Source organism: Myodes glareolus, chromosome 6 (genome assembly GCF_982192425.1).
Source record: "Myodes glareolus chromosome 6, mMyoGla1.1, whole genome shotgun sequence".
Classification (NCBI taxonomy): Eukaryota; Metazoa; Chordata; class Mammalia; order Rodentia; family Cricetidae; genus Myodes; species Myodes glareolus.
The window spans coordinates 1,690,353-1,703,579 of NC_142031.1; the positions used below are offsets into that span (position 1 = coordinate 1,690,353).

Sequence of the window (13,227 nt, forward strand, 5' to 3'; positions counted from 1 at the left end):
TGTCCCCCCCCCATTGCTTAGCTTCCTTTCCAGCTCGTGCCAACTCTGTGTGGCCACCTAGATGGCTCCGCCTGACTGCCAAGCTCAACTTCAGCTCTCTCTGTCGCCAAATAGTGCCTACTCCACCAGAGTCCCTCAGCCCAAACCCATAGTATCCACCCACCCCCGTGGCGCTCCTCTGTGCCTCAGGCTCCACCCATGTTTCCTGTCTCTTAGGCTTCTGCCCCCTCTGAACAGCCCTCAGATCACACTCCCTAGCTTAGCAGGGGCCAGTGATCACACTATCTCCATCTTCTCCCAACCCGCAGATGTACACACAAGCATATACATGAACATGTAACATGCAACATGTTATACACACACACTGAACTCACAGCACACACATTTGCATAGTCATCCACCCACCTGTCTTGAAGTCCACCTGCCAGCATCTCACCTGGGTGGCTAAGGGTCTCACTGACCAGGCCCTCCCTTCTCTCTAGCCTCCCTCTGGCCCCCGCTCTGCTCTACTACCTGCACTAAGCCATCACACCCTGCCGGTGTCCAGAACCCCCTGCTGGGCTCCCAAGTCCCAAAGAATCTACTATTTCAACTTAGTTACACGCTTACTTCACACTAGCTGCCAGGCAGAGGACCCTCCTGGCAGGGTACAGCAAAGGTCAGCCGGGTGCCCTGGGCATGTTCAGAGATCACCTGTGGCCAGCTGTAGAGCAGAAGGGTGATCCCGTGGATGAATGATTAGCCTAGCAGAGGGCGCTGCAGTGGAAGGAAGGGAAGGAGGCTGATGCTTGCATGTGCATCCTGTCCTACCTAGGACCCGGGTTATCCTTACCCAGTGTCCAGGAAAGGGAAGCCAGGACATCCCTGGCTTGAACAACTGAAGAACTATCGCCAGCCTGAGCCGAGAGTTGCCCCAGCATCATCCATACACCTCCACTGGCATGGTGGTTCGTATTATTTTGAACACTGTAGCAAGCCATCAGCCACAGCATCCCAGTCCATGTTTTTTTCCCCCTCCATGTTGTCCTAGGGCCATGCAGGCTGGGAGACCTCTATCATCTACCCACCACCCTTCCACCTTCCACCTGAGCTAGAAGGACCTGATGGCTCCAGTCCCAGGAGCACCTGCTCTGCAGATCCCAGGGGCTGCAGGAGCCCAATGGGTTTGTTCCGGAGGAATGCCCGGCATAGTAGTATGTCTGCCTATCTACCTGGGGCTGCTCCTTCCTCAGGCCTTCTTACCAGGGATGCTCTGGTCAGGGGTCTAGGATGGCACAGAAGGTGCAAGGCTGGCACACAGAGGGCCCTGCTGAAGCTCATAGGTGCCCTATCCTGGAAGACCTAGATTTAAGTATTGCAGTCTGTCAAAGGAAGTGGCTGTTTGGGACAGGGTCCCCAGGTTTCAGGCACTCCGAGCAAGTGATTTCCTTTCCAGGTGCCTCAGTTTCCTCACAGAAGGAGCCAGTGAGATACCTAAGGGCCAGCAGTATCCAGAGAGAGGCCTCTGAGCCTCCCAGGGTTTGGAGGCCTTGCCCTGAGCCAGAGGTCAGGTCACCTTTCCCACAGTGCCGACTAGGTCAGGACTTCCTTTCCTGGGTGCCAGACCTCAGGACTTGTGTGTGGGAAGCAAAAGCTGTGTGGATAGAGAGCCAACCCTGCACGTTATCTTGATTTCTGATTGAGAACGGGACGTCTTAAGACCAGATGCTGGTAGAAAACGAAGCACACACTTTCTAAATTTAGTCAGTTGAGAATTGCACATTTACCCAATTAGACGTATTGATTTGGCGAGCGTGTGCTTGCTCTCTCCGCGGTGCCCTGGCTGTACCTCTTGCTGCCTCTCTGTGAGCATCCCTGCAGGCCTGTGTGTCTGTGGTGGTGACCACTGGCTGCAGTCTAGGTCTCTAAGCCGTGCCCCTGCCTCTGTGAGCATCCCTGCAGGCCTGTGGGTCTATGGTGGTGACCACTGGCTGCAGTCTAGGTCTCTAGGCCGTGCCCCTGCCCTGAGCCATCGGTCACATCTAGAGCTTGGCCCTGCTGTCGGCAGGGGAGTGTCTCAGGGTGAGGTAGCGGGGCCAAGCCACCAAGGTGGGACAATACGTGAAGGTCCCCCAGAGCCAGAGCTGTTCGGTGTGTGTGAGAACAGTACGCACACGGTTCCCCACCTACAAGGAACTCACACTTTTACAAGGAAAATTGACTTAAAACAATGGCAATGCCACATCCTGGGTCACTGTGAAGGACAAGGCAACCCGAGAGGCTGTCCAGGGTTTGGGAAGCACGCAGAAAGGATGGGGCATAAGAAGCAGGAGGAAGTCTCTATGCCACGTCTTGGAGGGAAAGGATGTATAATGTAGTCAGCACCCCAACAGCCCAGTGAGTATTTCAGAGGGGCCAGCAGGCCTGGTTGGGATAAGAGTGAGGGCTGTATTAGAGACCTCAGGCAAGAAGGCTTACTGGGACACGGGATCTTGGGAGGCTCTTGTGTTTCAGATAGTGGTGGTCTAGGGGGCAGGCCGCCTACTCTGGATGCTAGAATTGAGTAAAGAGCACCTTGCTATCACAGTAAGTGCATGCACCTGCCACAATGTGTGTGTGCGTGTGTGTGATCAGGTACATACATGTGCACTTGCACATGCATGCATGCGTGCGTGCATGCCAGGGATCCTGCTTCTAGCAATCCATATCAGTTCAGGAGGGACCGTCCCTGCTCCAGAGGAAGCCATCACTGTCTGGGGAAGGTGTAAGTGAGCATGATCTTAAACTTACTGCTTATTCCATGTCCAGAAAACAGAGGGAGCTGGTCTGTACCCAGCTCTGGGGGGGGGGGTGTCTCTAAGCTTGGACAGGGGCACTTGGGACTGTCACCCTGAGAAGGGACCTTTGGAGTGGCTGGGGATGAACAAAGCCCAGAAGGAAACCCAGCCCTCCAGTGCGAGTGGTTGCCCAGACAATACCTGTTACAAAGGTGCAGAAGCCAAGAAACATTGGTACCACAGGTGAGCTCACAGAACGCTCCATGGTTTCCCTGCAGGAATCTCATCCTGGCCTATGTTTGGCTGCTGCCAGCACTTGGCATGTACTAGAAGCATCTGCTTGGGCAGGAGCCTGGGATTCAGGCACTCTTAAGACAGTTCTGAGAGCCCCTGGCTTCTTCTCACTCACCCTCTCACACTTGATTTATTTTAAAGATTTTAGTTTCGACTGTGTGTGTTCATGCAAGTGCAAGTGTCTGCGGGGGCCAGAGTAAGATGGTGGGTCCCTTGGCGACAGAGGTACAGGCAGTTACGAGTGTCCGATGCGGGTGTTGGGAATCAAACTCGGGTCCCTTTCAAGAGCAATACTTGTACGTAACTGCTGAGTCCTCGCCCCAGCTCTTCGTGGACACTTCATTTATTCCTCCTTTATCCTCTTCTGGACACGGGGCCCTGAGAAAGCCTGTGCTGTCAGGGTGGGAGTGGAATAAGGGAGTGTGTGGCTCAGGCCTGTGCGTTATTGTGCCCTGTGGAAGTGGGAGGAGAGAGAAGTTGCTGGAGATTGCTTTCCAGGAAAGGAAGCCAGGTGGAGTCTGGGGGAATATGTGTGCTGTGTGATCATGGCAGGAGAAGTACAGAGTTGGTACCACAGGCCCCTGGGAAGGAGGTCTGATAACGGCCTCCACGGCATGGCTAAAGCGGGTACAGCTCCTGGAGCAGGGCTCTGGTAGTCTCTTTCCTGGTGACAATATATGGTATGACAGAGGGTTGTGGCTATGGTAGGAATGCCTGGTGCTACTTACCCCAGGGCAGAAACTGAGCACACCCAGCTCCAGTCAGATGAGGCATTCCAGAAGGTGTCTGACAGAGCTTTCCAGAAGGTGTCTAACAGAGCTTCAACTGCTGACTTTGAGGGGCCAGCGAGCCTCGAAAGCAGAGTGTCTCGGGGTTCAGGTGCCCCACAGGTATGACGTGTCATCTCTCGTGAGTCAGCTTTGACCCAGGATCAGTGGGTGACTTAGAATAGTCACGGATCTGTAGAGAACGGGAAGTTTGCATCAGGGGAAACTAAGGCTGGAGGGGAGGTCCCGGGCATCTCATAGATCTGTAGGAGCTGGGGCACAAACTCTTTAAGTCATTAGACCACAGCCAGTGAGTGGAGATCTGGCCTGGGACAAAAAGAACAGACAATATTTGTCCCGACGGATACCCTTATAGCTCCATATAGCTCCATTCCATATAGTTCTCCTGCACCTTGCCTCGTCCTTGCTTAGAAACCTGTTCCCCGTATGCAGCGATGGGTCTCATCCCAGATTGATTTTCTTCTGCTGGGTGACATTCAGGGTTTGAGTCTCCTCATTGGGTCATATGCCCTTCTTTGGCTAAGATTTCCCATCCCGTTCTGAACCATCCCAGCTCAGACCATAAAACATAGAGTCCAGGACCCTATTTGGTATGGAAACAGCACAGAATGGGCGTTAGGGTCATGAGTCCTCTGCAGTCTGGGGTCTGGGAGTGACTTGCTGGCAGGATGGGACCCTGTCTGGGCTATAATTGGCAAAGTGGGTTGACCAGAAAGCTGTTTCTCAGCCTGAGCCAGAGCATCCCTAGGAGGGTGGCACAGGTGTGATTGGGACATTTTCTCTTGGCCCTTCCCCCTCTTCCTCTCCATTCCTGCTCGCCACAGGAGGGGGTGAAGGTGGGGGCACCCTAGGAAGAAAAGAGCTAGGGGCTACCGAGAAGCCTAATTTGGTCCCAAGGATCCAGGGCCTCCCTATGCCAACAACTATGGATACCCTCCAGGACCTAGAACAGCAGGAGAGGCCAGTATTCTGTTTGCAGTCCCCACCCTGGTCCTTTCTCCAGGCCTGAGCAGCGGTTTCCAAGACAGCAGCACCAAGCCCCCTCCCACTCTGACCCAGAATCAGCTCTCCAGAAGGGAGCCAAGGGATGTTCCTATCCAGCTCTGAGGGCCGAACTATTGCTGGTCTCGGGACCGTCAGCGCTCTGCATGTGACCCCTGACATTTTGTTTGGGGAGAGGTGACCCAGACCCTCCTCTTCAAGCACCTGGGGTAGAATGGGGAGCAGAGAGCAATGACCTCCCGCTCAGGGCTTTGCTTTGACAGCCTCCAGATGGGGGAAGCGCTCTCGGCCCCGCCCCCTCCTGGTTCAAGGCTCTGGCCACGCAGAGGCAAGGGGGAGGCTGCGGGTGCATCTTTGCAGAAAGAGTACTTTGGTTGCGGCGGGTGCGGGGCGGGTGCTAGCCCCGCTGTCCGCCCCGCGCCCGCCCGGCGCTTGGTCTCTGTGCGTTGCGCTTACCCGAGGTTCCACGTTGCGCCCCGCTCTATGCGCAGCGCAGCCGGGGGCCCCCAGGCCCCCTCCCAGCGTGGGGCGGGCAGGGGGTGTGGTGCGGGCGGCACGAGTGACAGCGTGCTCCTCGCGCGGCGCCTCCACGGGGCTCAGTGTCACAGCGCCCGAATGTGCTGCGCGCACAGCCCGCCGCGGGCCGCTAGCCCTGGCGAAGCGATGCCCTCGGAACCTTAGCCCGAGTCAGAGCCCGGCCACTGACCACCCGAGTCCGCGCCCTCCTTGCCATCTCGCTGCTGTCAACGAGGAGACAATGGACGCGGGAGCCGCCCCGCAGAAGCACAGTAGGTGCCGCTCCTGTTGCTGCAGACACCGGGCTGGGGCGGGTAGACGCGCGGGGGCGCCGCTGCTCCTGGCCCGGGTAGGGGCTGCTCTCGGGGAGGGGGGAGTTGCAGTTCCCGAGCCGCATGCGGGGCTCAGCTGCTTCTTTTCTCCATTTGGGCACCGGTGCGCAGGTGGGATCGCAGCAGGACAGACAGAGAGGTCCAAGGCTCTCTAGGTGGCCTCAGGTACCGGATGAGGGATCAGAGCGCTACTCCCTGCAAACTTTCCTCTCCAGGTTTCAGGACGGTGTCTTACTGGGGCTGTGATTCTGTGTGGAAACTGACCCCTGCCAGGGTGGGGGTGGGGACGCCCCTACTTCCTACTTAGCGGTGCAGCAGGGCCAGTGCCGCCTGAGTCTACCCCAAGTGCTGGGTGGACAGCTGCAACACAGTCGAACACACACATCTGCCTGGGTCGGAGTGGGCTGCACCTGCCCAGCCCCCAGCCTTGGACTCTGTGGGGCCAGGTGGGAACCACATGATCCTGGATGGCGGTGTGGGGGAAGAGTTCAAACGTCCACTGTGTGTGGTGATCCCTGGGGCTCTGGGCCTTCAAGTCCTTATAGGGCATCCTGTAGGGGATGGAGTACTGCTAGAACTCTCTAAAGGGAGATGCCAAAGAAATAGGAGGCCTCCTCTCCTCTCCCCTCTCCCCTCCTCCCTTCATCTCCCCTCCCTTCTTCTCTTCTTCCTTCATTTCCAGCCCCTCTCTACACTGGCTGGTGACAATTGAGGGATATGAAGTGATCATAGACTCCGTCCCAAATCAGGCCTTTCTCCCCGATCTTGTTGCATCACCACGAAGAGGTACCAGTGTACACACCTTGCTTCCTAATGCCCTGGGTTCCGGAGGAAGTGCCCACTATTCTACCCTTCTCATGCCTGGGTCACAGTACTGAAAGCCTCCATCCAGGGATGCCCACTGGTGTCCTGCCAGGACCCATGAACAAAGAAAGGCCCAACTTAGGAGCTGCAGCTGCAGAGGGGAGTCTGGGCACCACGGACAGGAGCAGGTCAGAGGTCAAGCCTACCTTCTGAGCTCCCAAGGACCCTGGCCCTAGTTACCCCATCCCCTCTGCACTAACTTCACAGCCACTTTCTCTGCAAGTCCCCGTGAGAAGGGCTGGACTTTAGATAGAATGAGAGGTTCAGGTGACAGCTAGCATGTACCTTTGGCTTACCTGGGGAGCCCTGCGGTCCCATTCCCAGAGGCTTAGCTTCTTGGGGGTCCTTGTCCAATGTAAGACAACAGCTGACCCCTCACACTCTTGGAAAAGGGGAGATTGGATAGTAGATTGGCCTGAGAGTCGCTCGAAAGTGTGTGCTGTTTGGAGCTCCAGGGTTTGGCTTGGTAGCCTTGATGCCTTGGAGGAAGCTGAGTAAGCCTGGGACTGAAGCAGACAGACACTCTCTCTTCTCTCTCTCTGTCATTCAGTAAGACCAATACACTGCTATTGGGTAACAGCCAGCTGTGGGGTCTGAAAAGGTATTTAGAGAGATGGTGGGCCCTCCACTGGGTAACCCTTCAGATAAGCGTAGGCTAGACCCGTGGCCCTGGGCCCCCTGCAGGTCCTGCTGCTTATGAGTGAGAGAGCCCCCCCTGCAGACCCTCCTAGGGATAGGAAGCCCTGGTGCCTGAGGCTCTCAGTCCTACCACCAATAGTTCAGGTTACATAATCCCCCACCCCACACATGGCTTGCTGTAATCGGCAGCAGCCAGGTTTGACAATGTGAGTTGTAATTGGATTTTAATTTTTAATGCCTGCAATAGATGAAGAGCTATGGGCCAATTTGTATAGACTCAGTTACTCTGCGCCTAACAGGACTACTTCATTAGCTGCCAACTATCACACCCAGCCTGCCTTCTAGGCTCCTGGGAGGGGTGACGAGCCTGGCCCAGAGCAAGCGCCGGGGACCCGAGGGCAGCCTGCCACCTGCTGCAGTGGAGGGACTGCCCAGGGAATGAGTTACCTCCTGGATCTCAGCGTGGACTGAGGATGGGGCAGAAGGACCCATCCTGCTGCCTACCACTCTTCCTGTATCCCTGCAGCTCCCAGCTTACATGGGGCTCTGTCTGCCCTTGGCTTCCAGGAAAGGGGTTGCCATCCAGGACCCAGGCTTCAGGATGCCCAACCCAAGCTGCAGCTGCCTGCTCTTGGCCAGGGCTTTTGACCTCAGGGCCAGTAGGCACAGGTGGCTTAGGGTCCTTCGGACTCCCAAGTCACCCTGAGAGCTCTGGGCGGGGATGGGAATCAGGACTGCAGCAGGTCTCCCAGGTGCTGTGCTGGGGGTGGGGGGAACACTAGGGGGGCGGCACCTGGCCTCCACATAAACTGAGTCTTTAAGAGGAGCACGGTCCTTTCCCAGTGGTTCCTCCCACCTCCCCAGCTGGAGGGGTCCCGGGGCGAGGCGCTCGTCTGCGACCGCCCTTTAGATTATTCTTAGGTCTGTTGTGTAACAGGCAGCATCGCAGGCAGATGGAGGAAGGGCTCCTGGAGATGTCTCCAGTGGCGGCAGCTAGCCGGCCGGGAGTGAGCTTTTGTCCTTCCTGCCTGCCCAACACAAAGGGACAAAGGAGACTGCTTCTGCCACCCAGTCCTGCCAAGAGCTGGCCAATCTGGAGAGGGGCTCAGAGTCATGGGGTCTCCGTGCCCCTTGGCCTCCCAGGGCTCCCTGAGTTGAGGGTGAACCTGACTGGGAGCTTTCTCAGACTCCTGCCTCTGTAGCCTTACGTGTGCACATTTGTGCATGCGCGTGTGTTCGTGCGCATGCATGTGTGTATGTGTGCGTGTGTGTGCATGCATGTGCGTGCGTGTGTGTGTGTGCGTGTGTGTGTGTGCGTGCATGCATGTGTGTGTGTACGTATGTGTGTGTGTGTGTGTGTGTGTGTGTGTGTGTGAGCCTATACTCTTCTCCCAGATCAGTTCTGAACAGGGGTCTGAGGAGAGAGTAGAAGTGCCCACCCTGGGTCCAGAGTTTCCTGCCCCTTGCTCTTCTTCCTTCCCCACCCCACTCTCCTCTCCCAGCAGCTTTCAAGCTTAATTCCAGGGTCCCCAACCCCACAGATTGGAGCAGGCTCCTCGTTCCTTTTTTTCTGAGCTCATTCTGGTATCAGACCCCAGTGGGCAGGGCATGTCAGGAGGAGTCATTTCTGATGACAAGCAAGAGGGACTTTGGAGAGACTGAGAGGCCAACGAGACCACGGAGTGGAGTGGACTCTTCCTGCCGTCAGAGGCTGCTAGAGAAGGCCCCATGGATCCCAGTTCACCTGTATCCTGTGGACTCATGGCCTTCGTTACCTCATCCCGCCTCCTTACTAGATCTTCTGAGATATCTATATATCCTGGAACACCTGTGCAAATATCTGGACACACACATACATGAATATGTGTATATAGCTTACACATGCACGCATAATCTGCACAGTTACATAGACCTACTTCCAAGGCAGAGGCACCAAGTCAGCCTGCAGATGGAGCAAACTGGCTGGCATCTTTTTTAAAAAAATCAAAACAATGTATCATTTTGTAGCTCAGACTAGCCTTGAACTCCAGACAGTCTTCCTGCCTCAACCTCCCAGGTCTGGGATTCCAGGCACGGTCTACCACACATGCCGGCTCTAGCTCGCTGCCGCTCTGGAGGCTCATGCTCTCTCCCAGGACCCTGCTGTGTGTAAAGGGCATCAGAGAAACGAACTGTGCAGGGGCTTGAAGCTCTGGGTTGCTAATCTACTTACGACCCACGATTAGGACTGATCTGCTGAGAACCTAAAATGCAGGGGTCGCTGGGGGATGGTGAAGGACAAGCTTCTGAGGTTCTTGGCTAGTGAGGACCCAGGGAGGCCACTGACCTGAGTACTATACCAGAACCTCTAGCCTAGACTCTTGTCACGGGCCAGCCTAGATCTGGACTGGGGTCACTTGCTGATCTGATGCCTTCACGGGGCACCATGACATCTGGTAGCTGTTCTGTCTGTGTGAATGTCCCCCTGAGCTGACGCAGAGGTGTCCAGAGGTGATACTAAGGATGTTTGTGCAGCGCCTAGGACCTTGGAGTCCCATGGGCAGCGGGGATTGGGGGGTGGGGTTGTGCTTTGCTCTGATCCCTCTAACCAGCTGTCGGAGCAGGGAGGTCACCTAACCATCTGTGAGTCCCTTTCTCCTCTTCAAAGTCACATCAGCAGCCACCCGCTCCAGCGATCCTGCAAGCACTATCTGGGCCATTTAAGGAAGCACACGGCTCTGTGCTAGACACAGACACTGGGGAAGCCTCAGGGCCCTTCCTTCCCTACAGGAAAGCCTTGGTGACAGCTAGCCTGGACTCTTCTTCCCGGGACTCCCAGTTGTCCACCCCAGCATGAAGGTTATCATATAGGTTGCTGGAACCAACTGCCACACACTGATGACTTATACTGTCCTGGTGGCCTCAGGTCTGACGTGTCAGGCACGGGTGGGGTCATGCTCCTTCTGAAGGCTCTGTGGGAAGGCTCGTCTGTCATCTTCTTGTGGCCATGGTCCTCTTTGGCATCCTTATGTCTATACAATTTCTCCCTTTGCCTCTCTCTTTGGTGTCCTCTGCTGTCTCTTTAACCTTCCCCTTACTTCTGTGGGGCTCATTGCTCCTGGTGGAAGGTGTTGTCCACACCCTGGCCCTGTACACTGGAGATGGCCATGGCCAAGGCTCCTGAGCCTCTTGCCCTGTCCTACCTTACCCTGGGTCCCCGATGTGACATGTGAGCAGGAACCAGGATGGCTGCTGATACATTAGGCCCCTTGGGTAGCCACAGGTGCTCAGGGTCATCGCCTTTAGGCCATCAGCTTAGCCTTATTTGCAGAGATGCTTTCCCATTGTAGCCACGCTTGTGGGTTCCAGGGACACACACACATCTTTGTCATTACTCTGCCCACCTCAGCGGTCATTTCATCTACCCTGGAATCTCCCTGACTCAACACTGATGAACCAGAATCAGGGGCTCAGACTTCCCGCTACCGAGTCCCACAGGCTTGTGGCATGCTAATGGTCTGAACATGGCTGTTCAGCTGGGGAAGTCCAGGTTCTCCCCACCCCCATCTCTAATTGGGCTGCCACTGTCTTCAGAGGCTACTAGGATAAGTGGAGAAAAGCTGGGTTCTCCCAAAGGTCTCCAATCAATGTCTACTTTGAAAGAGCAGGTTGGGCCCCTGGGCTGCCAGGTATACACACAGCATCCGTTCTTCCCTGGCAAGGTCATGAAGGCTGGGCAGTAGCTTTTCCAGGAAGGTGGGGTGGGACCCAGCAGGGTAGAGACCACAATCCTGGGACTGGACAGGGAGGTTGGACCTTGGTAAGCTCAGCCATGGTGTCTTCTGTTGTGTAGCAGCCTCTGATGGACAGAGCTGCCCACACTATGGTCCTTGAACATGGCAGAGGGCAATGGGTGAGGAACTTGAGCCTTTTAACCTGTCCCATCCCTCCGCTGATCCTTGATGCCCCCCAGACCCAGACTCACATCCTTCCTGTAGAACAGTGACTCTGGGCGGCTGGTCAGTAGCTGCAGGTACCTGTGACGTGTGAGCAGGAGAGTGGCGTTGAGCCAGGATGGACGCTAGTGCTCTGAGCCTCAGTTCCCTTGAACTCGACCCTAATAACCTGCCACTTTTTGGGGAGAGTGGGACGGCTGCTTTGTACACAGTGTCTCAGCATCTCCGCTGGGCTTTTCTGAGATGCCCCGGAAAGCCTGTGGCACCTGTCCTGCTCAGCTGTGTCCCCAGGGTTTATCCATGTAGACTGCTTGGGGCAGAGACAGCTCTTCTGGTGATTACTCCACTGTTGTGACCGACACTAGAGAGCAGGCGGATTCGGTCTGCAATGGTGGCCTGAGGCTCTGGTTCTTCCCAAGGTTTTTGAGGTGGCTCCCTTCCTTGCTGGTGGCCCTCCCCAAAAGGGTTGCAGTCTTCTGGGCATCTCGTTAAAAAAATCACGAAAGACCCCACTGTCCCAAGAACTCCGATCGACTCCCCGAGCCTCTTGCACACAGTGGAGACGGGTTGGTCTTCTGGGAGGCAAAGCAGATGCAAAAGGGGCCAACCACCAAGCTGGTACTCCCTGGCTGGTCCTCCCTGGTGTCTCTCCTTGCTCCACAATCCCCAGACATGCCACACTATTCCTTGCTCAGACGCTCAGGTCAAGTCACCCACGACCAAGTTCAAGGCCCAGAGCCGGTGCAAGGATCTATTTCCCCCCAGGTTGTTCCAAGTGGCTCTGACAGGCCCCTAGGGCTCCACAGTGCTTCTAAGGAGGCACAGGCTGGAACTTCCCCTGGGAAGCCCGGCTCCAGCACTGCCCCAGGCTACAGCTACTTCTCACTTACTAGAGAAGCAAGGAAAGTGCAGGCCAGCCTGTCCCTGCTCCTGTTGGCCATCTCTGGAGAGGTGTGCCTTCCAGTGAACTCTGGACTGATGCCGCTGTGGGGGGAATGGAGGAGGGGTGGGCTCAGGGCCAGGTCTACATGTGACCTCTCCTGTTCCTGGAGGGAGTCAGTTACCAAAGGCCCAGTTTCCTCATCTGTAAGAAGGGGATGGATGGCACTGGTTAGAAAAGGTGAGGAACCTGCTAGAGGGCTTCAGTGCTGCCCGTTCTGGGCTTCCTGGTTCCAGGGGAGGAGCATTTAGCTCCAAGGAGACAACCTGCCCTTGCGCCTTCTCTCTTGGGCCCATTGCTTGGATATTTAGCACATACTACCAACCCTCCCCTCCTCCAGTCATTGGAACATGGTCTGGGATGAAACTTAGATTGGTCTGTACAGCAGGCAGTGGACACACTTGGGTGTCCCGGTCAGTTTCATGTTGCCAAGATGCCAGGATACTGCCCAGCCCCCTCCACCCCACCCCCCTCCAGATGATGGCAGGCTGCTGGGGGTTTGTTTTAAGTCCTAACCCAGGGAGTCCTAGCCGTCTGTGTCTCCTCCGGCCCCGATAACGAGATGCAGCATCCTCTTCAATGGATAAGACTTCCAGAGACAAGTGAAGAATTGTAGCCAAGAACACGGCTAATGAAGAAAGATTTCAGGGCTGTGCCGATCAATGCCGGCCTTGGGGAAGCCTGGTTAGCTCCCAGCAGCTGGAGAAGGTGACTTCCATAGAGCCCTGCTTTCAGAGTAAGGCCCTCCTGCCTGTTCCTTATCTCTTCCAGCCCTAAGAAGTGTCACCAGGAGCCACATTCCATCCCATTCCATCTCTGTAGATCACAGCCCTGCCAGGGATGTGACCCGGATGTGCTGTGGGCCCTCTAGATGCAGAGAAGGGGTAGACAGCCGCCCTGGAACCTGATACCTGTGGTTGACCATGCCAGTGCCAGCCGTTCTGAGGGGTTAGGGGGATGGGCCTTATTCCCCTGAGTTCCACTGGGGCTGGACCATGGTGTGCTCTTGGCCTCATCCTGGCTGATGATTCAGGCCCAAACTGCAGGGGAGGTACTGTCGTCTGCATGCTGGTGCGGAAGTGTCTGTTCACACACGCAGAAAAAACACATTCTGAGCCCGGGATCTTTGTCATCTTTAGAAATGCCATGCCTGTTAAGTGA

General features: G+C 56.0%; 1 protein-coding gene across 1 annotated transcript in view; it reads left to right on the forward strand.

Annotated features, from left to right (window-relative positions):
- The first annotated feature begins 5,490 nt into the window (after positions 1–5,490).
- The window catches only part of Plch2 (phospholipase C eta 2), a 57,468-nt gene continuing 49,731 nt past the window's right edge, over positions 5,491–13,227 (forward strand). The window contains exon 1 of the mRNA XM_087906778.1: positions 5,491–5,628. Within this exon, the coding sequence (XP_087762904.1) occupies positions 5,598–5,628 (31 nt within the window). The 5' untranslated portion in view covers positions 5,491–5,597. The remainder of the gene's footprint in view (positions 5,629–13,227) is intronic.